This window comes from Antechinus flavipes, chromosome 2 (genome assembly GCF_016432865.1).
Source record: "Antechinus flavipes isolate AdamAnt ecotype Samford, QLD, Australia chromosome 2, AdamAnt_v2, whole genome shotgun sequence".
Taxonomy (NCBI): domain Eukaryota; kingdom Metazoa; phylum Chordata; class Mammalia; order Dasyuromorphia; family Dasyuridae; genus Antechinus; species Antechinus flavipes.
This window is the reverse complement of record NC_067399.1, coordinates 118,831,215-118,858,265: the sequence shown is the minus strand read 5'-3', so window position 1 is coordinate 118,858,265 and position 27,051 is coordinate 118,831,215. Positions and strand designations below refer to the sequence as shown.

Genomic DNA, 27,051 nt, shown 5'->3' with positions numbered 1-27,051 from the left:
CTCAGTACAAGTAATTTTGAAGCTTATGGTATGTCCAAATTGTAAGAATATTAATTAGTTCATGTAGACCATTTTGTCCTAATATTGGTTGATTGCTGTCAGTGTACAGTCCAATGTAATTCTCCTGCATTATATCATTTTCGTATTTTAAATGTCAATGTCTTGATAAAGCATTATTAGCAATATACTAAGAGTAGGAAATCCTTTTTACCATTAGTTTCGGCAACATAATGTAACTACATCTGTGGTTTCATCTGTTGTTACATCTTCTTGGAAGGCAAAAACACTTAAGATTTTCCTTTCCCAGTTAACTTAACCACGGATCTTCAAACATGATAGTAAATTCACCTGCTCACTGCTATACTATTTCTTTTCTTTTTTTTTTTTAATAGCTTTTTATTGATAGAATACATGCCAGGGCAATTTTTTACAGCATTATACCTTGCATTCACTTCTGTTCCAATTTTTCCCCTCCCTCCCTCCACCCCTTCCCCCAGATGGCAAGCAGTCCTTTACATGTTGAATGGGTTGCAGTATATCCTAGATACAATATATGTGTGCAGAACCGAACAGTTTTCTTGTTGCACAGGGAGAATTGAATTCAGAAGGTATAAATAACCTGGGAAGAAAAACAAAAATGCAAGCAGTTTATATTCATTTCCCAGTGTTCTTTCTCTGGGTGTCGCTGCTTCTGTCCATCTTTGATCAATTAAGGCTCTCTTTATCAAAGAGGTCCACTTCCATCAGAATACATCCTCAAACAGTATCGTTGTTGAGGTATATAATGATCTCCTGGTTCTGCTCATTTCACTTAGCATCAGTTCATGTAAGTCTCGCCAGTCCTCTCTGTATTCATCCTGCTGGTCATTCCTTACAGAACAATAATATTCCATAACATTCATATACCACAATTTACTCGGCCATTCTCCAATTGATGGACATCCTTTCATTTTCCAGCTTCTAGCCACTACAAACAGGGCTGCCACAAACATTTTGGCACATACAGGTCCCTTTCCTTTCTTTAGTATCTCTTTGGGGTATAAGCCCAGTAGAAACACTGCTGGATCAAAGGATATGCACAGTTTGATAACTTTTTGAGCATAGTTCCAAATTGCTCTCCAGAATGGCTGAATATGTTCACAATTCCACCAACAATGTATCCATGTCCCTGTTTTCCCACATCCCCTCCAATATTCCCCATTATCTTTCCCTGTCATTCTAGCCAATCTGACAGGTGTGTAGTGGTATCTCAGAGTTGTCTTAATTTGCATTTCTCTGATTAATAATGATTTGGACTGCTATACTATTTCTAAATGGAACCATTTAGAGCCACCTTGCATATAATAATAATAGCTAAAAGTATTTTAAAATTTGCAAAGCCCTTTACATTTTTTCATTTTATCCTCACAACAGTCCTGGGATATAGGCACTATTATTTTTCCTCATTTAACAAATGAGGAAACTTAGGTAGGCAGAGGTTAAGTGACTTGTCCAAGATCACACAATTAGTAAGTGTCTTGAGGCCAGTTTAAATCCTGTTCTTTCTTACTCTTAAGTCCAGACTCTTATCTATTGTGCCACTTAGCTGTTACATATAACTTGCCACATCTTATTTGCTATGAAGCTTTTTAAAATTAGCAGTTTTGTAAATAGCTGTGTATAATGCAAACAGTCCATCTGATATTACAGACTTGATTAGAAAACATTTATTTTTGTTTATTAAGAGCATCTAATTTTCTTTGGAAAATTTCAGATTTCTTGTGTATATACATATTTCAATTAAGCTTCATGGAGTCTGCAGCTAAAGCATTTGTAAAAAGCAAACATAGTTGTCTATTTGTGTATTGATAACAGCATTTGTGGAATCCAGTGATCAGTATAATAGATCATATTTTCTGGATTTGAGCTTTTTATTTTGTATTCCTGTATTTCCACACTTTAAACTATCTTTGCTTGTAGCACTAGGTGCTATTACAGAGTTTCCCTTTAAATTGTTTGAGTTTATTTGTATGTCATTTTTAAAAAATTGGACAGAATTTTAAGATAATTGTTGAAAATCTTAAACTTACTGGCCATTTTTATTCTTTAATTTTTCAAATTAAAGGATTTTTGAAAACCAATTTATAGCTATCAAAATGAAGGGTGTTGAGAAATATAACAAAACAAATGAATTTTTTTAAAGCACAATGTAATTTCCAGGCATTGGAAATTCAAGGATACACATTGAGACAGTTGTTTGTACACTCTACCTGTCTGCCATCCCCGTGAGTTTATATTGCAGGACATATATATATATAGGATGGTGCCTAAGCCAAGGGTTTTTTTGGTTTGGGGAGCCACAGAGATAAGAAATTGATCCATCGGGTGGGAAGTCCTTGTTGAAGCAATGTAGTATTGTTGCAATTCCTGTAACTAAAGTAAGAGATGGAAAGTGGAATTGGGATAAAGAGTAGGTGACAATCTGATTCAAGGGGTGACTAGATAAGATGAAAGGAGAAGATGAAGAAGCCTCGATGATTTGTACTTGTTCATCAATTAAGATAGCCATGCCCCCTAGGCAAAAGTCCTAAAATTAAGTTGGTTTATTCCTCTAGCTGTGGTTTCCAGATGTCACTGTGAAAGTTCTCATCCTGAAGTAGAAAAATGGTAGGCAGCAAAATGGCTTAATAAGCAAGTCACTTAATCTCTCTGGGACTCAATTTCCTCATCTGTAAAATTAGAAAAATTAGGAGGGAAAATGATAGTCTCTCATTTCAGACCCTCTCAGGTCTAGACCTGTGATCATAGGATCTTTGAGTTAACATACTCTCTTATGAAAAATTGAAGGCAGTTTGTAGTGTGGTGACAAAGTTATGAGCTTGTAGTGACTATAGTAATAGTGACAGATCATACCTATATCAAGATTTGCTGCATTAAATAATCACTGTCTTGCAGTCACTGTTAGATGATAGTTGAGTTAGTATTGCTCTTGTCAACTTTTATTTGCTCTCTTTTTAAAAACAAATGTTATTAAATGATTAATCAGTGGGTGCAGAAAAAAAAGGCATTTGAAAAAATAAAACTCATTTGTTTTTAAAAACCTACAAAGCAAAAACATACGAGGATTCATCTGAAAAATTTCCTCAGTCACTGAGAACCTCTTTATCCTGGAATCCAACTACCCTGCCACCTTTCAACCTAGAATATCCAACTACCTTGACACCTTTCAACTGGAATATCCCTCTATAGTCCCTGTACCCTTCTCCCATTGGCAGTATCCCCATGATGGGTAGCATTCTGTAGAGAGACCCAGGCTATCCTTCATTCCCTCCCAAGTCTTTTGTTCTCTGACTTTCACAATTCATAACCATGTCTTTGCACTTCCATTCATTTCTGCTCCCTACTTCTTGGTTCCCTCTTTATGTATTATCTTTATTCACATTAGAATATAAGATTCTTGAGGGCTAGTATTAACTATTTGTTTATATTTCTATCTTTGTTATTTAGCATAATGCCTAGCACATAGTAAATAAATAAATGCCTTCTTCCCTATTTTTATTATTTTTTTCAATCTTGTGATTTCATGGATAAGAGTTCCTAGTGAGGAAATTCCCTCCACTAGTGTAGATTACCAGTATTCTATAATTTAGTCTGGAGTTATTTGTGGTTGGTCATATAGCCATCATGTATCCAGAGGCAACATTGGAACACAGGGCTTTAACTCTTTTTGGCCAATTTTCAATCCATTGCACTGTTGTCTGTTTCTTGACAAAGTATACAACTAAATTCAAAATGGATATTTGATATGGATATCAGTGGTTCTACCATTTAAAAAAAATATAGAGACTCAAATCAGATAATTTTCACACATTTATTTGAAAATGTACTTATATTTAAGAGATGAATTCTTAACCAAGCAAAGAAGAGAGGTTATTACTAAAGATAAAGTAGATAATTTTACTTACAGAAGTTGAAATATTTTTACATGAATATAATCAATGCAGCTAAGATAGCCAATGTTTATTGGTTAAGTGCACTCTTTTATAGGTTCCATGGATTTAAAGAATGAAATAATACTCTCAAGAAGATTACTTTCTAAAAAGGGAAACATTTAACTGCAGAAAAAATTTCATTAAACATTGTTGAAAGACTCTGATATCCAACTAATAAAAATATATAAAACTGCAAGCTATTCCCTAATAAATTAATAAGCAGGGAGGGGGGGAAAGTATTTACTAAGTGATTGTTTAGTGGCATATCTTTTGCTAAAGCACTGCTGATAGAAATAAAAGCATAAAGAAAACTATTTCTTGCCCTTGTAAGGGCTTACATATAGGAAGATAACACAAGAAGTAATTGAAGGAAGTAAGATATCCAACCTGGGGAATGGTGTTAAAAGTTTAGAAATATATATGCAACACCAGAAAAGGAATGGAAGTTGGCTGCTTTGGGCCCTTCCCCACCATGGAGGCTCTAGGAATAACTCACCTATGTAAAAAAGGACTAGCTTGGTTTAGAAATGTTCCAGGGTAAACATGTCCGAAGTATGGAGGGAAGTTCCAGGGTGACATAAATAGTTCTCCAAAGAAGAGTTGTAAACTTATTAATAACTATTTGAAGGAATGCTCCAAAACTCTAAAAATAAGACATGTAAGTCTGAGGCTTTATTTCATGTGAAACAAATTGGAAAAGAGATCAAAATGCAGGAATACTAATTATTTTTATTATTTTTTTAAATAACTTTTTATTGATAGAACACATGCCAGGGTAATTTTTTACAGCATTATCCCTTGCATTCACTTCTGTTCCGATTTTTCCCCTCCCTCCCTCCACCCCTTCCCTCAGATGGCAAGCAGTCCTTTACATGTTGAATGGGTTGCAGTATATCCTAGATACAATATATGTGTGCAGAACCGAACAGTTTTCTTGTTGCACAGGGAGAATTGAATTCAGAAGGTATAAATAACCTGGGAAGAAAAAAAATACAAGCAGTTTATATTCATTTCCCAGTGTTCTTTCTCTGGGTGTCGCTGCTTCTGTCCATCTTTGATCAATTAAGGCTCTCTTTAACAAAGAGATCCACTTCCATCAGAATACATCCTCAAACAGTATCGTTGTTGAGGTATATAATGATCTCCTGGTTCTGCTCATTTCACTCAGCATCAGTTCATGTAAGTCTCGCCAGTCCTCTCTGTATTCATCCTGCTGGTCATTCCTTACAGAACAATAATATTTCATAACGTTCATATACCACAATTTACTCAACCATTCTCCAATTGATGGACATCCTTTCATTTTCCAGCTTCTAGCCACTACAAACAGGGCTGCCACAAACATTTTGGCACATACAGGTCCCTTTCCTTTCTTTAGTATCTCTTTGGGGTATAAGCTGGATCAAAGGGTATGCACAGTTTGATAACTTTTTGAGCACAGTTCCAAATTGCTCTCCAGAATGGCTGGATGTGTTCACAATTCCACCAACAATGTATCAGTGTCCCTGTTTTCCCACATCCCCTCCAACATTCCCCATTATCTTTCCCTGTCATTCTAGCCAATCTGACAGGTGTGTAGTGGTATCTCAGAGTTGTCTTAATTTGCATTGCTCTGATTAATAATGATTTGGAGCATATTTTCATATGTCTATAAATAGTTTCAATTTCTTCGTCTGAGAATTGTCTGTTCATATCCTTTAACCATTTATCAATTGGAGAATGGTTTGATTTCTTATAGATTAGAGTCAATTCTCTATATATTTTGGAAATGAGGTCTTTATCAGAACCTTTGATTGTAAAAATGTTTTCCCAGTTTATTGTTTCCCTTCTAATCTTGTTTGCATTTGTTTTGTTTGTACAAAAACTTTTCAATTTGATATAATCAAAATTTTTTATGTTGTGGTCAATAGTGATCTCTAGTTTTTTTCTTTTTGGTCATAAATTTCTCCCTCTTCCACAAGTCTGCGAGGTAAACTATCCTATGCTCTTCCAATTTATTTATCATCTCATTCTTTATGCCTAGGTCATGAACCCATTTTGACCTTATCTTGGTGTATGGTGTTAAGTGTGGGTCAATGCCTAGTTTCTGCCATACTGATTTCCAATTTTCCTAGCAATTTTTGTCAAATAATGCATTCTTATCCCAGAAATTGGTGTCTTTGGGTTTGTCAAACACTATATTATTAAAGTTATTGGCTGTTTTGTCCTTTGAACCTAACCTATTCCATTGATCAACTAGTCTATTTCTTAGCCAATTCCAGATGGTTTTAGTAACTGCTGCTTTATAATATAATTTTAGATCTGGTACAGCTAGGCCACCTTCATTTGATTTTTTTTTTTCATTAATTCCCTTGAAATTCTTGACCTTTTGTTTTTCCATATGAACTGTGTTGTTATTTTTTCTAATTCATCAAAGTAGTTTTTTGGGAGTCTGATTGGTATAGCGCTAAATAAGTAGATTAATTTAGGTAGTATTGTCATCTTTATTATATTTGCTCGCCCAATCCAAGAGCATTTAATATTTTTCCAGTTGGTTAAATCAGACTTAATTTGTGTGGAAAGTGTTTTGTTGTTTTGCTCATAAAGTTTCTGATTTTCTCTTGGCAGATAGATTCCTAAATATTTTATACAATCACTAGTTACTTTAAATGGAATTTCTTTTTGTAACTCTAACTGTTGGTTTTGTTAGTGATATATAAGAATGCTGATGACTTACTTATGTGGGTTTATTTTATATCCTGCAACTTTGCTGAAGGTGTAGATTGTTTCTAATAACTTTTTGGTAGAATCTCTGGGGTTCTCTAAGTATACCATCATATCATCAGCAAAGAGTGATAATTTGGTTTCCTCATTGCTTATTCTTAAGGAGTACTCATTATTAAAGAAGTTATTGATAAAAAGAAAAGTCTCTAAATATGCCAAAATATTGATAATAGTACTTTTGTAGTAGAAAAAGCAAGAAACTATAAATTAGTGAATTCAAATCAGAGAATGTGCATGTAATGAAATATTGGGACAACTTCTGGGTCATGTGACCCTTTTTCTAATTTGTATGACCTCTCAAATGGCTCAGGAACCGAAAATTTGCACTTATCTAAGAATTAGAGGGCTTGATGAGACCACTCATCCTAAATTGAAGGGGAAGGGTCAGAAGTCCTATGGGTAATTGGAATCTGAGGGAACAGGAGGACATGGATCAAGGGAGGAAATTCTGAGGCAAAACAGGAAGGAGAATGATCAGAGGCGACTATAAGTCAGAATTGAACTGCACAGTCAGGGACATGGACGGAGGTTTGCGTCTCTGTCACCAGCAGAAATTGCCTTTTTTTTCCCCCCTGAAAATGAGGCACAGTGGAAAAAAAGGGAGCATGTTGAGATGGAGGTTCAGTGACAGAAACTGCTTAAAAATAAGAATACCGCAAAATTTTTGATTTTATAAAGAATGCAGTGAATAGAAAGGGATTAAATTTTAGGGGCCATATCCAGAGAATAAAAGAAGGCTGGATAGTGAAGAGAGGAAGGGAGAAAAATCCTCTTTGGAAAGCATCTAAAAAAATTAAAATTTAAAAACTAATGAAGAGAACTAGTTTAAGGGAAACAGAGAAAGGGAGAATTTCCTTAGCTAATTTAGAAAGGGGAAAAAATGGGGAAGAATTATCTGGAAAAAGGAACTAATAAGCAAAACTCAAAAGGAAAAGGGGTGAGAAATGGGAGAGGGAATCAGAAAAAAAATCAATAAAAATAGGATTTCCTTTTAAAAAGATTAAGCTACAAGGACTGAAGAGATGTGTTTACAGCAGGAGGAGGAAAAAAATCATAATTTATTTTAAAAAATTAAAGACATGGAAGAAAATATAAACCTAATTCTCATAACTTTAAATGTTATATTTAAATATGAACTTTAAACAGTTCAGTAAAAATAAATGTGTGACAGAAGAAAAGAATCTCACAATCTCCTGTTGCTTAAAAGAAAAACATTTTATGGACATGTGCATAATATAAAACTGAGGGAATGGAAAAAATTTCCTGTGCATTAAGTGAATCCAAAAAAAAATCAGGAGCCACAGCTATGCTGTTTTACATAGCAAAAACAAATACCGAAAAAATAGGGATAAGCAAAGAAACTATTATGTTGAAAAGAAAACCAACATACAAGTATCACTATTAAGTTTATATGTTCTATTTGCCTTGCCATCCAAACTTACAAAGGACACATTAACTAAACAGTTATTCAGACAGTAACATAATAGTGACAGGAAATGTTAGTGTTCCTCTCTGTTTTAAAAAATGAATAAATTGCTAGGAAAAACTGGAGCTAAAAGATGGCATCTTCTAAATGGAACTGCAGAAGAAGACACATATTTCTCAGCACCAGATGAATCATGTGTTAAGAAAGAGATATTTTGAAAACAAATGTAAAAAGGCAGAAGGAATAAATACTTCTTTTACAAAACATAGCACAATAAAAATAAACATTGTTTCAAGGACTACAAACAAAAGAGACAGAAACAAATGAAGACCTTAATGAGTGAGTTAGAAAGAAGAAATATGGAAAATAATTATGTGAAAGAAATCAGTCATGATGAAACAGGAGGAGTAATCATTTCTTTACAAACATGATAAAATAAGTAACATTAACAGATTTTTTAAAAAGAGAATTACCAAACACAATATGCATTTTAAAAAATAGTTAATAATACAAAAAACATTAATCTTATTAAAAGAGGACAGAAAGCCAATTCAAAATAGCAAATGAGCAAGATGAAATCATAACAAAACTAGAAGAAATTAAAAGAACATGATATATGCTAACAAAACTGAGAACACACAGGAAATAGAGGAATGCCTTCAAAAATATGAAATGCCCAAACAATCAAGACCCAGATAGAGATGTCAAATAACCAGAACTCTAAGGAAATGACTGAGTTTGGGGGGTGAAGTGATTGTGGGAACTTCTTGGACCTGCTTAATTTGTAGGAGAATTCCCTCAGACTTTTAAAAAACAATTAGTGCCCATACTTTGCAATCCTTTTATGAAATGAATGTATTCCTAATACTTTAAACCAAGGAAAGATAAAACAAAGAAGGAAAATTATTCCAATTAATAAATGTTAACTAAAAAAATATTAAACACAACTCTGTCAAATATGCCAGTGATATATCCAAGAAATTCTAAATGAATTTTGTATTTATAAAATTCTGTAAAGTATACCTTTAGTAATTAAATTTGTGTTGAACTGACTTTAATATTTTCATTTTTATTACATTGAGACAGCATAGCTCTGCAGCGTAGACTATTCCTACAGCTCTATCACACGTGGGGTAGGTATTTTAGAATCTTTTCCAATCAACATAAGAATAAAGCAAACATGCCCATTCTCCCCTTATTTTAGAAAAATACTAACAAGTGATAAGACAAGAAAAATAAATTGAAGGCCTAAAGATAAGTAATGAAGAGATAAAACTATCCTTATTTGCTGATGATCTGATGGCATATTGAAAGTCCTAGGGAATAAGCAGAATTACCATTGAGTATTAATTAAAGACTTAAGCAAAGTTGCAGTCTGAAAAGTAATCCCTCATAAATCAACCATATCTATATAAATAACAAAATCAGAGAAGCAGTAATGGAAAAAGATATCTCATGCCAATTAACTACAAAATACATAAAGTATTCGGGAATAAACTACCCCATACAAAAGACTAGTAGTTCAATTACAGAGTGTCCCTTAAAGAAATAAAGAACAATGTAAATAGCTAAAGGAATATTTAGTACTCATATCTAGGCCATGACAATATTTTTTAAATGACAATATTACCAAAGTTTTTGATACAAATCAGATTACCAAGGGGATAGTTAATGGAATTTGATAAAATAATGACAAAATTAATTTAGAAAAATAAAAGAAAATTAAAAGACCTAGAATTTCAAAATAAATTATGGGAGCCATGGGAAGAGGGATCAAATAGGAATAACATTTGCTGAACTACTATAAAGCAGCAGTCATTAAAACCTTCTGATAATGGTTAAAGATTAGGTAGATCAGTGGAACAGACTAGACATGGAGAATTAAAGAAAATGGACCTCAATAACCTAGGATTTATTATTATTTACCTAAGAAAGATCTTTAATAAAAACTGCTAGGAAAACGAGAAAGCAATCGACAGAAATTAGACATAGGCCAATAATCTTATACCATACTCCATAACACATTCTAAATTCTACTTTATTAGTAAAGATCATAATAGTACTAAAACTCATAATATTAAAAAAATTAAAAGACATATTCTTAACCAAACAAAGGATAGTATAGATAATTTTAAGAGAACAAATAGTTAAGTTCAATTATATGAAATCGAAAAGTTCCTCCATAGAAAAAATTAACACTCCCAGGATATAAAAGAAAGTGGTCAAATGGGGGAAATAATATCTTTCTTATCAGTATTTGATAATCAAAATATGTAAACATTTAAAAAATGTGTAAGGCTATTCCTTAATACATAAATGTTCTCAAAGAACTGATAATTCTCTAAAGAAGAGTTGCAAAGTATTCACAGCAACATTAAAGCATGTCCAAATCCTTGGTTCTTTTCAACAGTGAGGTGTGATTCAGGCCAATTCCAGTAAATATAGGGTGGAGAGAGCTATCTACCTCCAGAAAGAGAACCATGGAGACGGAATATGTTTCACAACATAGTATTTTCACTTCTGTTATTTGCTTGCTTGTGGTTTTTTTTTCTTTTTGATCTGATTTTTTTAGTGCAGCATGTAAATGTGGAAATATGTTTAGAATAATTGCACATGTTTAATCTATATTGGATTACTTGTTGTCTAGGGGTTGGAGTGGAAAGGAGGGAGAAAAAAGGGGAAAAATAAGGAGTACTAGGTTTTGCAAGGGTGATGTTAAAAATCTTTGCTTGTATATATTTTGAAAAATTAAAAGCTATTATTTAAAAATGAATAAATAAAAATAGAATATCCAAATTTACTGATGACTGGAGAAATCAAAAATCAAAGCCCTTTAAGCCTCATACCTTACAAGTGACAGAGATGATAATATTTGGCAATACTTATTGTTGGAGGGCAATGATAGGCACATTAATTCATTTGTTGGTGAAGCTCTATGAAATGGCACTGTTATTTTGGAAAGCAATTTGGGGTTATGTAAATGAAGTGACTAAATTGTCCATAACCTTTGAACTTAAGATTACATTCCTGGGCTTTTACAACCCAAGAAAGCTGTCAATAAGAAGAAAGTCCTTATATATTCTAGAATATTTATAGAAGCACTTTCTGTAATAGCAAAGCAGTGGAATGTTATATATATTTCCCATCTATTTTGTGAATAACCAAATTGTAGCACATTAATATAATGGAATACCATTATTTTGTTGTAAGAATTGATGTATATAAGAAACACAAATAAGCATGTAAAGCTACATGACCTCAGGAAAAATAAAGTAAGCAGAGCCAAAAACAGTATTCACAGTAACTACAACAGTCAATATTAATGACAATAGAAGGACAAATCAAAGAAATCATGAGTGAATGTATCCAAGTTATAAAGAATGATTGAAATGAAGACAGGAGAAGATATTACTCCTCCTTTACCTGCCAACTCTTTTCCTTTCAAGCCCCCAAATTCCTTTCCCTTCAGTAGATAAGAAGTGTTGTGTAGATTCCCTCATCCCTCTTTTTTTTTTTTGGCAGCGGGGGAGAGGGGGCATGGCGGGCAGTTCTTTATTACGTGGGATGGCTTTCTGGGATAAGGAGGAGGGATAGTTACTGTGGAAATAGTAATGTGATATAAAAAATAAAAGACATTGATTTAAAAAAAAAGACATGGAGTTAAAATGATGAATATGGTCAATATAGAGGACGACATATAAGAACTTGGAACAGGTGCTGGGCTAACCCAGAAAAAGAATATTCAGTGACTAAAAGAGTTTAAATGGAAAGAGGGAAGACGAAACACTTGTAACCAAATGCTACTAAAGTATAATTATATGAGAAGGCAGCTGCTTCCCTGCAGAAGTGGACAATTCCAGATGGGAAACCCTTTTTTAACGGGTTGATTAACTTTGTTGAACTTTTTATTTTATTCTTTTATTCTTTCTTAATCTTAATTTTCTCAATTGTAAAATGGTGGCAATAATAATAGCACCTAACTTTGCAGGGTGGTTGTGGGGAGAGAGTAAAATATTTAAAAAGCATGTAGCAGAATGCCTAGCACAGAGCAGGCAACCTGGTAGAGTGCCAGTCCAGGACAGAAATCAGGAATGCGCTTATCTTTGTGAGTTCAGATCTGGCTTTAGACACTTACTAGTTATGTGATCCTGAGCAAGACATTTAAATGTTTGCCTTGGTTTCTTGCCTGTAAAATAAGCTGAAGAAAAAAAAATGGTAAATCATTCCAGCATTTTTGCCAAGAAAACCCCAAATGGGGACACAGAGTCAGGCATGATTGAACAACAACTGTACTTAGTTTGACAAATTGATAGTCATTTAAGGATTTAAATTTTTTTGAGGAATAAAACTATACTTATTTTGTAGTCTCAAAAGCTTTTAGCACATAGGTATTCAAGTATTTGTTGGGTGAGTGAAACAACTAGTTTTTTCTGTTTACTGGGGAAAACCACATTTCAAGAGAGCCCTAGATAATGTGCTTTTCTTTTAGAAACAAGACTTGAATGCTGTCTCCTGGACTCTAGGGCAAGCTTCTCTGACTACTTAAACCCAGGCAATTTCTTATTTCCTTGGGTCTGTAATTTTTAGGTATAGCCAAATTAGTAGGTAAATTTACTCTCTGTCTATATAGATCATATAGGGTTGAAGAAATGTCACATTTAAGAGAGAGGAATTAAAATTATTTTGCTTCCCTGAGAGTAGGGTTGTAACAATCTTGAGGCATAGGAGGTGGATACAAAATGCTTTTACAGATTATTTCCCCTTAAACTTTTAAGCAAGATACTTGAAAAATCTAAGAAATATTTAAAATAATCATTTTATATTTCTGTGAAACAGTGAAATAACAAAGATATAAAACTAGAGCATTGGTGCTCAAATCATTGTAGGAGGGGACGTATAGAATTTTCAGACCATTCAGACTTTTTTGAAATAATTTTTTTCATTCTTCAAACAAGAGTTTTAACTGATGGGATAATCCTTCCAATAAAACTTTCTATAAATAGTTGTTAGCATCCCATAGAAATGAACTTAGAGCAAATTTATTTATGTATTGTGGAAGAATTTTATTTAAATTTAGATATTACAGGAATCATATTTTTAGTGTTAGTATTTGAGAATTAATTATAGCTTCTGTTTTTGAGGTTTGGAAAGGAATCAAGTGTTGTGATGCATAATCTGCATCTTGGTGTCTGCATTTAGGTGAGTTCAGAGACCCTTGTCTGAGAGATAATTTAAAAACTTAGTTATGGCTAAATTTAGCTCTTAAAATAGATTTTTTTCCAGATTGACTAAACTTTATTTTGATTGAATACTTACTACTAAATAATCACTTCATGGACAAAAAAACTTCCCTTATCATCTAGGGACCCAGCCTTTGCAAAATTTTTTATTGGAAATTTGTTCAGAAAAGGAGAATAACCATTTTAGGACAGAACATCTTACCATATAGGCATATCATAGCATCCAAAAATGGCATTATCTTGGGAAGGTAAATCCATTTGCTGAAAATGACATTTTTATATATTTTCCCTCAAACAAAGCCTCTATGACAAAGTAAGTTTATTGACGTCCTCAAATAAGGAAATTATTAGAGATCTTATAAATTTTTCTACTTTTAAACAATTGGAAGGGTAGTTTTAAAAATCATGCTTTATGTATAGCAGAATTGTTTGTTTCATTATTGGAAACCACAAAGAAAAAGTGCTCAACTTGCCAAAGTCGAGTAGGACTTCGAATAAGTTAAACAGATCAAACTGAATGGGCTTTCTTTAGATCTTGGTTTATAAGAGATTGATTACCATTGATCATGGAAGACATTTCCCCCTTGTCTTTTTTGTTCTTTTTTCCTAAAGATTAGGAATTTTTGCTTGGGAATGCATGGAACAAGCAAGTGTATAGATAGATATCCAGGTAGTCCATAAACTTGGACTGAATTACATCTTTAATTTCATTATTATGAATGCCGGCAGCCAAATAATTGTTTTGAGAAGAGCTACAAAGGCTTCACTAAACTGCCAAAGGGATGCATAACACAATTTTAAAAAATGAAGGGACTTCTTTGTGGAGGGCTGAAACTCCAAAAAGGTATGCTTGAACCAGACAACCAAGCACTTAAGTCTAATTACCTATTTGATGTGAGATAATGACTCTGTTAGCATATATTTGGATAATGGCTCTTCTTACCATTGGTGCTTGCTGAATGTTTGGTGTTAAGATAATCATAGGCAAGGATTGGAGGGCAGAAACAAAGAGGCCAGGGTCACTTGGCAGCAGGATGAGGAGGAGAGAGGTTGGTGACTCGGGACTCCAGGATCCAGGATTCTGCTTGTGCCTGCCTTCTTCACTTCTCCCCCTAAAGACCAAGGACTTTAATTTGTCTTGTGTTAGAATCCTTACAAAGTGATAAGTCAGTTGCCTAATTTAACATGGTACTTAGCAAATTCTCTAGCTCACTAATATATTTAAGTACTCATTGGAGCTCACACTTTTGAGAGATTCACAAGTCAGTATTCAGTATGAGATTCACAAGTCAGAAACCCATAATTCCACTCTCAGAGGAGGAGTCAACCTTTGGGAGAGCATAAAAACAGTTGAAAAGATTCAGAGTGGAGGAACATCAGTTCAGAAGAAGCCACCAGTCAGAGTTGAGCTAGAGCCAGAAGTCACTTCGGAAAATTGACAGAGAGTTCAGTTCAGGAGATTGAGAAAGTAATCTGCAGTCGGGCAGAACCAAGATTCAGAGAGAGGCTGACACTAGCAACAAGAGCTCTTGGAACTAAAGAAAGCTAACTGGGCTATTTTGGGAGAAACAATAAAGAACTACTTTAACACCTGGCTGCATTTTGAAGTGATTATTACTCTGAACTGAAATTAAGGCTGCCTCCAGAAAACCTCCCCAAGAAACCTGCTCCCAGAGAAAACCATTATATTTTAAAGAAGAGAACACAACAAGCCTGACTCTGGCTGACCCCGAGGCCCTCCAGGGAGCTAGCCCATACTTTACATCTCTGTTTCTAGAGTTTAATTTAGATTTTTAATACAGTGTCTTTCACTCTTGGTCAAAATATTAATAAAGTTACAGATGTTAGTATTATACTACTAACAAAATCTTTGGGCATGAATCAGCCTTTGTTATTTTTTCGAAGCTCAGCATTTAATAGAAAACACTATCAGTAATACCTATAAAGCCAAAAGTCTTACCTTCTTAGTCATTGTGCTGTTATATATATATATAGATAAAAAATTCTAGTAAAAAAACTTTCTGACAGGAATAAAACATTGATATTTATCAGAATAATACATCATTGGCCTCAAAAGGACAAGAGCTATCAATTAAACTATTATGTTAAAAGCAGAATTGTTAAATACATCAGGGAGGGGGAGACTATTTCAACAAGTGATAAACAATATAAATTCAGAGTAATCTTGAAGGGAAGGCACCAAGATTAAGGAGGACTGGGAAAAGTGTCTTTTTTTAGTGGAATTTTAGCTGAGCCTTGAAGGATGCTTGGGGGTTGGGTCAGTGAAGGTATACTGCAAACTAGTGCTGGAAAAACTGGGGCAAATCTTCATAAAGCAAATGGTGATTGTACATTTGTTCATCTCTTCCTTTCCCAAAAACTAATCAAATTTTGCAACTATCAAAGCAGACTTTTAGCGATATTAGTGATAGGAAAAAAAAGAAAAGCACTATCCTAAGGATATAACTATCCTAATGTAGTAAATAGTACATTACAATTTGAGGACCAAGTGCTCACATGGCTAGAGTAGATCTGAATGTTCAAGTGACAAAAATAAAACTTTTCTGAATATCTTTACATGAAAATATATAGTACACAGTTTCTAAGATGAATAGATTATTCAGACTATTCTTTAGCTTTATTTATTTATTTATTTTTGCTGGGGCAATTGGGTTTAAGTGACCTGCCCAGGGTCACACAGCTAGGAAGTGTTAAATTGTCTGAGACCAGAATTGAACTCACATTTTAATATTTTACATATTTTAATATGTTTCAATTCTATTGTTTTACTTCTTAAATCTGTTTAAAATCTAAGCCAAGAAAGGAAACAGGATATGAAAGACAACCAATTCTCATAAATTTTTTTGTGTGTGTGGTAAAACTAACCCAAACATAGAGGTTGTAGCTATGACTTTCTAGGTTTTCTTACAGTTATTATTATTTTGTTACATCTGGAAAAGTTTTTTCCCCCTTACTTCTGGATTTGGGACTATTCATATTTGCATAGCACTGGATTTGGAATCATAGAACTTAGGTTCAGATCCTGATTCTACCACTTAGTGCCAGTGAGTTTGTGCAAGTTATTGTAGTTCTCTGAGCTTTATTTACCCATTTGTAAAATAAGGAATTTGGACTAGATGATCCTTGAGAAAGCTCTTGAAGTCTTAAATCTGTGATTGAGGTCAGTCAAAAAACATTGGTTAATCACTTCCTGTGTGCCAAGCACCTTTTTTATTCAAAGAAAGGCAAAAGTCAGTTCCTGCCCTCAAGGAGCTCTTAATCTAATGGAGAAGACAACATGCAAACAACTATGTACAAATGATATGCAGAATAAATTGGAGATCATTTCACAGGAAAGGCATTCATAGTAAGGATGATTGGGAAAATTTTATTTTAGAAAGTGGGATTTTAGCTTTTACTGGAAAGGAAGCCAGGAGGTCAAGATGAGGAAGGAGAAGATCCCAGGCATGTTAGTGAAAATACTCATATTATGAAATAGAGTGACTCCTGAAAAGAATAGCAAGGAGTCTCTTGGGATGGCAGAGAATAAGGAAGGCACTGAAGTATGGAAGTCTGGAAAAGTAGTAAGAGAACAGATTATGAGGGGCTTTAAAAATCAGAAAATTTTATATTTGATCCTGAAATTATAAGGGAGACACTCAAATTTATTGCGTGGGGAAGAGAATAAAATGATTAAGGCTTGCACTTCTTCAAGAAGATAAGTTTGACAGCTGGGTTCATCTCCTCCTGGAGAGCCTTAATTCAGTACAGGAAAACCAGTTGCCTAGGTGTGAAATGAGAAAGACTGGAGGTAAAGTGGTGGCAGGTCAGACTTTATGAGAAACATGTTTTGAAGGTAAAATTGACGCGATTAGGGAACCAAATGGTGAGGTTAGTGGCAGTGCAGGGAGTTGTGGGAACCCCTCTTTGGTTGGTGCAGGTCCAACGTGAAAGAATTCACAAACATGAAATATTAGACTGGCAAAAGCACTGAGAAGTCAGGTATTGCTAAGAGGTTGACTTTTTTTGTGGCAAGGTCCTGACAAGAGAAATAAAGGTCCTAGCTGAGAAATCCTGGCCGAGAAATCAAGAGGGGTTAATGCTGAGAAGAGAATGTCTTAACAATGGGCAGGGGTCCTGGCAGGCAGCTATGCCAAAGAGAGCTTCCCTGGCATGGCATAGTCCTGCTTTTAGGTCTCTGCAAAGAAATGAGCCCCCAAATTGCCCTTTAAATGGGAAATCTGTGACTGAACTTTCAATTGAATGAAATTCCTTCAATGTTATCACTGCCCCCCAAGCCTAGATTTTCAAGACCACTTAAGTTCCCACTAAGTAGGGAGTGGTCCTGGACTAATTTTCAGCTCAATTGAGAGTGTAGTTACTCCCACCAAGGTACCAGAATGAAACTACTTTATTTTGATTCCCTGAGAGAGGCCTGTCCCAGAAGAGAGTTTCTCAAGAGTTTACTCCCATGGCTTCCCCCCCAAAGTCAAAGTTCAGGGTTCCCCTCATCAAAATAGACAAAAGCTGGCAACAGATTGGACATGTCATTGGCAGTGAGGATTAGGCAGATTTTTGACTTATTTAAAATCTAAACGAGATGAGGTGAGTTCTTTCAAGACAGTTGTGAAAATCGAGTAAGGTTTTATCTACTAAAGAGTTTGAGTAGGCCTGAAGGACTTTTGAACATTGAATCAAGGACAAACTTAAGTCCCCTTCCTGCTATCCTCCCATGACATCAGTGTCTTCCTATTTCAGTCAAATATGGGTAACTATGTATTTATTGGTCAAGTTCAATTTCTTGGGTAGTTCCCGTAGTTATAATGTAAGGTCCTCAGCCAATAAGGATGAGGGTCAGTGGTGGGAGAGAGTATTTGCGTTTGGGATTAAAAGTGTTGACCCTGCCCCCAACCGTGCTTCCTTCCTTTGATTATCTGCTCAACATGTTGGATGCCCTTCTCAGGAGAATGTATAATAAACTTTGCTTTGCTTCTAGAGATCTCCCCAGCTTTTTTTTTTTTTTTTTTTTTTAAATGGTGACCCCTCACCATTTCTGAACCCACACAAGTCCTTCAAGATTGGGACTCTCCAGAAGTTGAATTGGGGGGAGGGGGAGAAGCGAAAAGAGGGGAACGGAGGAAAGGGAAGGATGAAGAGACCTTTCAAACTAGAAGGGATAGATGACTTACCTATAGAGCTTGTCAGAGAAGACATTCTTTGTTCAACTATGAGGTAGAAATATCTAAGATTATAATTGTGACTAGCCTCAGGTTATACAGCTAATTGGATCAGTGAGTTTGTTTCTGAATCCACTGCTTGCCTAAAATTTCATGCTCTTTTCCCTGTATCATACTGATGACACATTATGCTTTTTATTATTTTAAAAGCGATTTAAGAAGCTTGATCTGGACAACTCTGGTTCTTTGAGTGTGAAAGAGTTTATGTCTTTGCCTGAGTTACAACAGAACAGAAAATTATTTTAAAAGAAAAAGAAATTGGATTAAGAATAAAAGGGATAGTACTTTTAGACAGGGATTTAGTAAGTCTTAGTAGAAAGCCACATGACCAACAAGATAAGATAAACATTAATCCTTCTGTGAAGTCCTGGGGACTCCTACACACTATTAATAAATCACAGATTTTATGTTATTATGGCAGGCATTGGCAAACAAAAAGGTAACAGCTAAAAAAATTTGTTAGTAAAACTTTATTAAAACTTTATCAGAGTAGTATTATAGGAACACATAAATTTTATGTGTCATAGTTGCAAATTGTTCCTAAACTTCCAGAAGAATGTTCTACAATAAATTTAGTATGTTAAAACTGATTTTTTAAATCATTTGCCACCATTTCTTTCTTTTTATTTTAGTTGATGCTGATGAAATTAAAAGGCTAGGAAAGAGATTTAAGAAGCTTGATCTGGACAACTCTGGTTCTTTGAGTGTGGAAGAGTTTATGTCTTTGCCTGAGTTGCAACAGAACCCATTAGTTCAGCGAGTAATAGATATATTTGACACAGATGGAAATGGAGAAGTAGACTTCAAAGGTAAGGAATTTATTTTAGTATAGGATCTTAAGAAATGTGTGCTTCCTTTATTAGTTCTTATGTCTTTTTATTATTATTAATTCAGATTGCAAGAAGATAGTTTCCATATACATCAGGATTTGAATATATTGAAAATTTGTGAAAATATATTAAAATTGAATATGTCACTAAAGCTTTAAGAGGTTTACTTATTGTTACAAAATTAGTTTGAGGAAAATAAGAACTGATATTTGACTCTTCAAAATAAGTAAGCATTTTGATCAAATTGTTTCCTTGTGCATAGCATATGAGTTTCAACTTTGCTTAACTTTAAAAGTCAACCTCACCATTGATTAAATTTGAGTCAATTTTTAGCATGTGGGAATATATGATATAAAATTTTAAATGGACTACAGTTAATAAGGGTAAGTATACATATTATCTTAGCCAGGATTATTTTACCTTGTTATGGATTTTACAGTGACAATCTGCTACAGTTCTGAAGTTGTTTTATAAATAGTTATTAGAAATTTGCCTTCATAATTTTATGAAAATTTGGATATTTTCATGTCCTTTAAATTTGACAATTGTGATTATAAATAAATTCATCCACTTTTGTTTTGTTGTTGGTTGTTTAAAAAAAAAAAAAACTAGCTTTTTAAATGAGAAACCGCTATATTAATTTAGGGTTTGATGCCATCAACACAATGTCATCTGAGGAGCATCTGAGGGGCCCTATTATCTATAAGAAATCTCTACCACATAGGAGCTGAATTGAATTTTTATCATTGTTTCTGTTGGGAAAGCTCTTGTTAGGCAAGGTATGATGTATTTCTGTGCTTACTATCATGTTCAGAATGTTAGGCAATGATCTTAATCACACTCTTAAGTTTTTGAATGTAACTCCTTCCATGAATGTTACAATGTCCTTATTTATGAAAGCATTTTCATATTTTGAAAATGAATGGAAATCCTTTTTTTATGAATATGTAAAATAGTCATCATTTCCAATGAGGAAACAATATGACCCTCTGATTTATAAATGCTATTTTTGTATTTTCTGCATTTTAGAATTCATTGAAGGAGTTTCTCAGTTCAGTGTCAAAGGAGATAAAGAACAGAAATTAAGGTGTAAGTATTTTAATTTTTTCACATTGTAGCAACTGCTTTTATAATATATATTTATTATATACTTTTAAAGAAAGAAACTTTCTTTGTCTAAAACTGTTGGTATAGATATTAATGCTCAAAATCCTAGTCAGGGATTTTTTGAGGAGTCCATACCTAACACTTGTTAATCATAGAATTTAACACTAGAAGGAACTCCCAGGGATCATATTCCTCAGTTTTATAGATAAAGAAATGGAGGTAGAAAGAGGTGAAGTGAATTTGTCCAATTATCCAGGTAGCCAGTTTTAAGGCTGAGATTTGAATTGAATTCTAATGACTCTGGATCAAGTGGATTTTTTTCCCTGTCCATTGTACCACTTTCCACTGATTTCAATTTTTAGTTAGACATATGCAGACAAATTTCATTTTCTTCATCGAAATATTTTTCGTTGTATCAGTTCTGATATAGTATTTAATATTTTAACTGCCTGGAGGAGTGAATATCATATTTTAGAATACTATAAACCTTTGTAAAATAGTATTTTATTTTTCTAAATACATGCAAAGGTAATTTTCAACATTCACCTTTGCAAAACCTTGTATTTCCCATTTTTCTCCCTTTCTTTCCACCTCATTCTTCCCCCTTACCCTAGGCAGCAAGCAATCCAATAAAGGTTCAAGATGTGTAATTCTTCTGAACACATTTCCAGAATATTATAAATTGTTGATACTAACTACAAGTTTTGACTATGTTATATATAAGCCCTTAAAAAACCCAAACTCTTTAGCCTCATCTTTTGTGAAAGAAATATTTTCACAAGAAAGAAAAAATGGTTTTCATATTCTGAAGTAAATATTCCAAGTTTTTACTGATGCATTATGCCCAATGAACATGGATCAATGTATTTGGGGAGAGAAGTAGAATAAAATTTTCTAATAGCATTTGTGGAATAACAATATATATGAGACCTGAGAATTTTAAACCCGTAGTTTAGTTGTGGTAATTAAATTGCTTTGTTTATATAGTATTTATGGGTGTGTGTGTGTGTGTGTGTGTCTGTCTGTCTGTCTGTCTGTCTATATACCATATTGGCCATTAACTATTCCTTACTTTTTTAAAAGTTGCTTTCCGAATCTATGACATGGATAAAGATGGCTATATTTCCAATGGGGAGCTCTTCCAGGTGCTGAAGATGATGGTGGGGAACAATCTGAAAGACACACAATTACAACAAATTGTAGACAAAACCATAATTAATGCAGATAAGGATGGAGATGGAAGAATATCCTTTGAAGAATTCTGTGCTGTATGTATATGTATTACAGATTTTTTATTTCTGCTTTGCCATTCAATATAGATATTTTTTTTTTAATGTCAGTTTCAAATTGTCACAGAAGTAACTTTAAACTCTTTTTAAATTAGTTATTTTGCTAGGGGCATTAAAATCAGAAAATTAAAAATTTTTATAGTTATGAGTAATTAATATTCATTGGTTATTTGATTAAATGTTGATAATGTCACGTATAAATTAGTGGCATCAGTAACTGAATTCTCATTAAGTAAATAAAACCTCTAATTATAAAGTCAAGTAGATTAATATAGTTTTAATTCTGTTTCTCTGTTAACATTTTATTTTGCATGTTTCTTTTATATGAGCAGCTATTTGTTGCTAAATCTAAGCTTTACCACAGCAGTGTCTTTGTTTAATAATTGACTGGGTTTAATTATACAATCTGTGATTGAAGGAATGGTATTTTTCTATTATTAGAGATACCTATTAGGGAAGAAAATAGTGCTGTATATAAGTCAGGAGATGCCCAGGTCCCACTTTTATCTCTTTATATTTACTATGAGCAAGCCATATAACCTTAGTTACATTTTGTTTCTGAAACAGAAAAAAAAAGAAATACCCATACTGCTTGCCTCAAGCTTGTAATGAATATGAAGTGAGATGACATTTGCAAAGTCTTTTGCAGGGTTACTTTGGTAGAGAGCTAACCTCAGTATCACAAAAACCTTACCAAATATATACATAATTGTGAGCAAGCCATTTAAATGCTTAGTTCCTCCCAGTGCATTTTCTAAGACTCTAGAAGCTGTATGGCAAAATCCTATCTGCTTTGGGATTTCCTAGCCAATGAAATTACAGATCCCATTTTTAAAAATATATATAATTGTCACAAAGCTCTACATTTCTCAGCTCTACATAAAGTAACTTTTAAAAGATACATGCATTCTCTGAATCTAATTTATAAGGACTGATAACACATAATGTATTTTTTAAGGGTTTATAAAGTGTATGTGTAAAAGAAGCAATGTTAAGAATGGAGGCTCGAAGTGACTTGGCATGCCCAGGAAAGTGCAGAACTAATCACTGACTGCATAGCAGAGGGCATGGGGAGTGGGGGAGCAGTTAAGTTGCAGCCAGTTCTTGATTTTTATTATCCTTCCAACCTCATCCTATTTCTCCATTTTTTACTGCCACTGCAGAGAAAGCTTGCTGTGTAGGTGTAAATAAGACTGTGGGCACAGAGAATTGAAGGAAGATTCTGCAGAAAAAGTAGGTTCAAGGAGCATAGGTAGTTTTACCCCCAGAGAAAGAATGTGTTGCTGAGGAGGAGAAGCAACACAGGCCTGAGGAATATGGCTGAAGCCAGAGCTAGACACCTGCTAGAGAGGGAAGAGGGGAGGAAGAATCTTCTAGAGCAGCTTTAGGGATTTTCTTCTTATTACCTCCTACAGGCAACAACAGTCTAGGAAGAGAGGCAATTCTCATCAGTATTGGCAAATTATAGCCACTAAGTTTACCCAAACTGGGGTTGCTTTTGTTTTCATTTGTCAGGTGGTTGGTTACATGTAAAGGAAATGTATTCAAGTCAGGGACTGTGGCTGTATTTGGGGTACAGATGATTTTATATTTAGGTAAAATATATCAAAATCTTCATTATTATAGCTATTTTGTTAAGTAATATAGTTATCTTATTAGGTAATAGAAGTAATAGGTATCTTTTTATATATATAAATATATAAATAGCCATTTTATTAAATAATTTATAGCTATGATTAAAAGCAATTTTGTTAAGCAGTAGTAGATGTTTTATTTAATATTAGTAGAAGCAGTTCTACTAATAGTATTTTCACTAAATAATAATAGCTGTTTTATTAAATAATAGAATTTATTTATATTTAAGTCCATAAGAAAATGATACACAGTAATTTTCACTCATTTAGTAGCTGCTTTGTTAAATACATTAGCTGTCATTAAATGACAGCAGTTTTATTAAATAATAGTATTATTGGCTATTCTGTCACATAATAGAGGTCCATAAAAAAAGATACACAGTAATTTTCACTCAATATATTACCTGTCAATAAATAACATTAGTAGCAGAAGTTTTATTAAGTAAAATAGCATTAGATATCTTATATAATAGAATTTAGGTCCATAAGAAAATAATATACAGTAATTTTCACTCATTTGTCATTTTATTTCTTAATAGGTTATTCTTCTAGAATAATCAGGGAAGCTGTATTGGATTTTCAGAACAACTTTTAAAACTGTGTTTTACCATCTGATATTAAGCACAGAGCACAAAGAAAAGGCCTGTAAAGTTAGCTTTTCAAATATAATTAAGTGTCATTTTTATCCGGATTAAAAACTAATCATCTGTTCACTTGGGGGAGGGGGAGAAGAAAGAGAGAACCCATGAGAAATTGTAATTTCAGACAACTTTGTGAAAAATTCCAGTTCCTGAAAGTAATAGATTTGAGGCAGCAGCTTGTTTGTTTATATTGTAACTTTGGCAAGGCTATTGCATTAATAAAGAGAGATTTCTCAGCTTGTGTTAAGCTTCATTTGTTCATGTTTGTTTCAGGTTGTAGGAGGCCTAGATATCCACAAAAAGATGGTGGTAGATGTGTGACTCTCTTTAGAGCACCGCCCAACACTTTTGCTTTCTTCTCCATCTCTGAAGATCTGCTCAAGACGTCCAGCAACGCTATCTGTGTATTTAAATGGAAGTATTTTTCTCTGTGAAGCCACATTTTCCAACATGAGCCTCATGAAGCCAACTAAGTGTTATTGAACTCTTATTCTCTCAATAACTCCGTGTAGCACTTTAAAGTCTGAAGGACAGCAAGATGGAAAAGAGCATTATCAGTGTGGTGGAGAAAGGGAAGGGTTGGCTTTTTAATTTATTTTTTTTCTCATCTTTTATAACAAGGAAATATCTATATATACATATGTAAATATTTATATATAGATATATGTAGCTTTCTATATGTAGTAGGTTGGCTTTAATTTAAATATACTTGATTCAGAAGCAAAACTAGAATACAAAAGTGCCAAGCAGAACATAAACAGTTCGAAATATGGATATATACTTACTTTTATTTCACACAGTTTTATATATATAGAAGTCTGTAAAATTTAAACTGGGTGTTAGGTCATCTGTTTTCCTTTTCCTGTGATATTCAGATGTCTCTTGACAGATAAAGCATTGTTAAATTCCTGCTATTTACCTTAATTACTTTTTTGTAACACAGGAGTCTATAAGTTTATTTATACCTGTTAATATATTACCAGGGACTCTTTGTTGAGCAGCTTTTAATACATTTCTGATGAATGAAAAAAATGTTATTTCCATGCTAATGCCAAGAACTAGTCCTTGTGTTCATACAGCAATTGCATTGCTTATGGCCACTTCATTCTGTTACTTAGTAACTGTGGAAACAGTTACATTTATTAAAATATCCCTCAGTAATGTAAACTATCAGCTGTAATGGGTTATTTTATACATGACAACTAGATTTGTCTTGATGCATTGCTTAAAGATGAGGATTTGAGAATATCAGGCAATTATCCAGAGTTCTCACTTTTGATATATTGTGTAGTGAGATAAAATGTTTGTTGTTAAACTTAATGTTGGAATCATGTTTCCCTTCTGCACTAGAAGAATACAGGTAATGTAACCTATTGTAGGTAGTAATTAATTGATATTTAATGTGTGTGTATATGTATTATGTACACATATATTTCATACAAGGGGAAAATCTTGTTAACCTATGCCATAGAAAGTTTCCATTATCCAAATTTTTACTATATTTCTGTAAGAGGTCTAGAAAGTGACATTTATTTCTAATTTGCCCAAATCATGATTTGTAATGGATGCTAACTTGCTGTATTTGTGTGACATAAAAGTAGTGAATCATGTTCTACCAACTACCCTTCCTTTTCTGCAATGGTACTATTGGCTGGAAAAAAAAAATTCAACTTTCAGGGCAGTACTGTCTTTCCTAGTTTTTCTATTTAACTGGTTTTATAATCAGCAATAGAAAAGTAAGGTTGTATGAACCTTCTTAAATTGAGCACCTATCTGCCATAGCTGTTCCTTCAACTGAGTGCTGCACATCATGGGCTCTGTCTGTGAGAGAGAAATCCAGGTGCTTGGTGTCCTTGCATGACATGGAGTTTTGCATGTAGATCGATTTGAAATGTACCTCTTGTTTACATAATTTGCATAATTTAAAAAGATAATGTTGCCAAACTTTGGTAAATGTTAATGTTCAAACTGAAAATCTCCACTACATGTAACTTTCTTCCTCTGGATCAGTACGTGGCTTATAATCCCAGCCAGTGGTTTGATCTGTTCCAGTGTCAACTGCCATGTGCTCTGCTTCAAGGGGGAACTAGTCTTTTGTGAATTTTTTGTACATAAGTATTTGTTACAGATATTTTAGCAAATGCTTTCTATTTCTCTTGCTTGTGCATATCTTGGCTGGCGTTATAGAAAATAGTGCAAACATCATTTCCTTATTGGGGGATTTTTGTTTTGTTTTGTTTTTTAGTTTGTGTTGGGGGGGAATGGTTTATGTTGAATGTTAGTTTTTCTTCTGCATGCTACATCATGTTGTGTGGGATCTTTAGGAACCTTCATACTATATGAATAAAAAAATAAAATATTTGAAACTTGCTACCATGTGTTCAAAATTATCTTTGTTGTGTGACCCAAAGCTAAGGACCAGACATTAAATTCTGTAGTGATTAAAGGAAAAACTATTTCCTACTGTATCTCTTGATAATCCAGTTATAAGTCATGTTAAAGGAGTTGCTGAATTTTACTTAGGGGTGAGAAGACAGACATAGGATTGATATTTGTCACAAGAATCTAAAATGTCTTAATTTTTTGTCATTATGGGGGTAAATGTCATTTATCATCTCTAAAATATAGAAATTCTGCTTTTGGGTTGTTTTTAAAAATAGTAATAAATTGTATAGAAGTCCTATACACTTCCTGACACAGAAACTAGTTAGATCTTTAGACATACTCAGCTTTAATTATGCATGGATGAGGGTTCCTTTTCCTGCCCACTCTTTTTTGACTAGGGTCTACAGATTTGAAACAGGCCAAGGTAGTCATGTGGTCTTTTCTGAAGGGGACTTGGAACTCTAGAAATAGCCGGTTTGTCCAAGTCAAAAAACAAAAGGGCTCAGTTCCTTTGGCTCCAGATTTGAG

The 27,051-nt window shown here is 33.7% G+C and overlaps 1 protein-coding gene and 2 long non-coding RNA genes across 5 annotated transcripts in view; 2 read left to right on the top strand and 1 right to left on the bottom strand.

Moving 5' to 3' along the window:
• The window catches only part of PPP3R1 (protein phosphatase 3 regulatory subunit B, alpha), a 100,287-nt gene extending 73,778 nt beyond the window's left edge, over positions 1-26,509 (top strand). For 2 of the 3 annotated variants that reach the window (XM_051975410.1, XM_051975411.1), the window contains exons 3-6: positions 19,270-19,446; positions 20,497-20,556; positions 21,658-21,842; positions 24,412-26,509. In XM_051975410.1, coding sequence (XP_051831370.1) covers positions 19,270-19,446; positions 20,497-20,556; positions 21,658-21,842; positions 24,412-24,459 — 470 coding nt within the window. In that variant the 3' untranslated portion in view covers positions 24,460-26,509. Of the gene's footprint in view, positions 1-19,269; positions 19,447-20,496; positions 20,557-21,657; positions 21,843-24,036; positions 24,375-24,411 lie in introns of those variants that run through there. The other variant, XM_051975412.1, reaches the window with a different exon arrangement.
• LOC127548158 (uncharacterized) lies at positions 110-7,788 on the top strand. Its single transcript, XR_007950329.1, has 2 exons — positions 110-732; positions 5,057-7,788. It is a non-coding gene; the product is annotated as an uncharacterized LOC127548158 (long non-coding RNA).
• On the bottom strand, positions 10,400-14,691 carry LOC127548159 (uncharacterized). Its single transcript, XR_007950330.1, has 3 exons — positions 14,344-14,691; positions 12,296-12,358; positions 10,400-11,757 (listed from the first exon to the last, which is right to left on the bottom strand). It is a non-coding gene; the product is annotated as an uncharacterized LOC127548159 (long non-coding RNA).
• Positions 26,510-27,051: the final 542 nt, after the last annotated feature.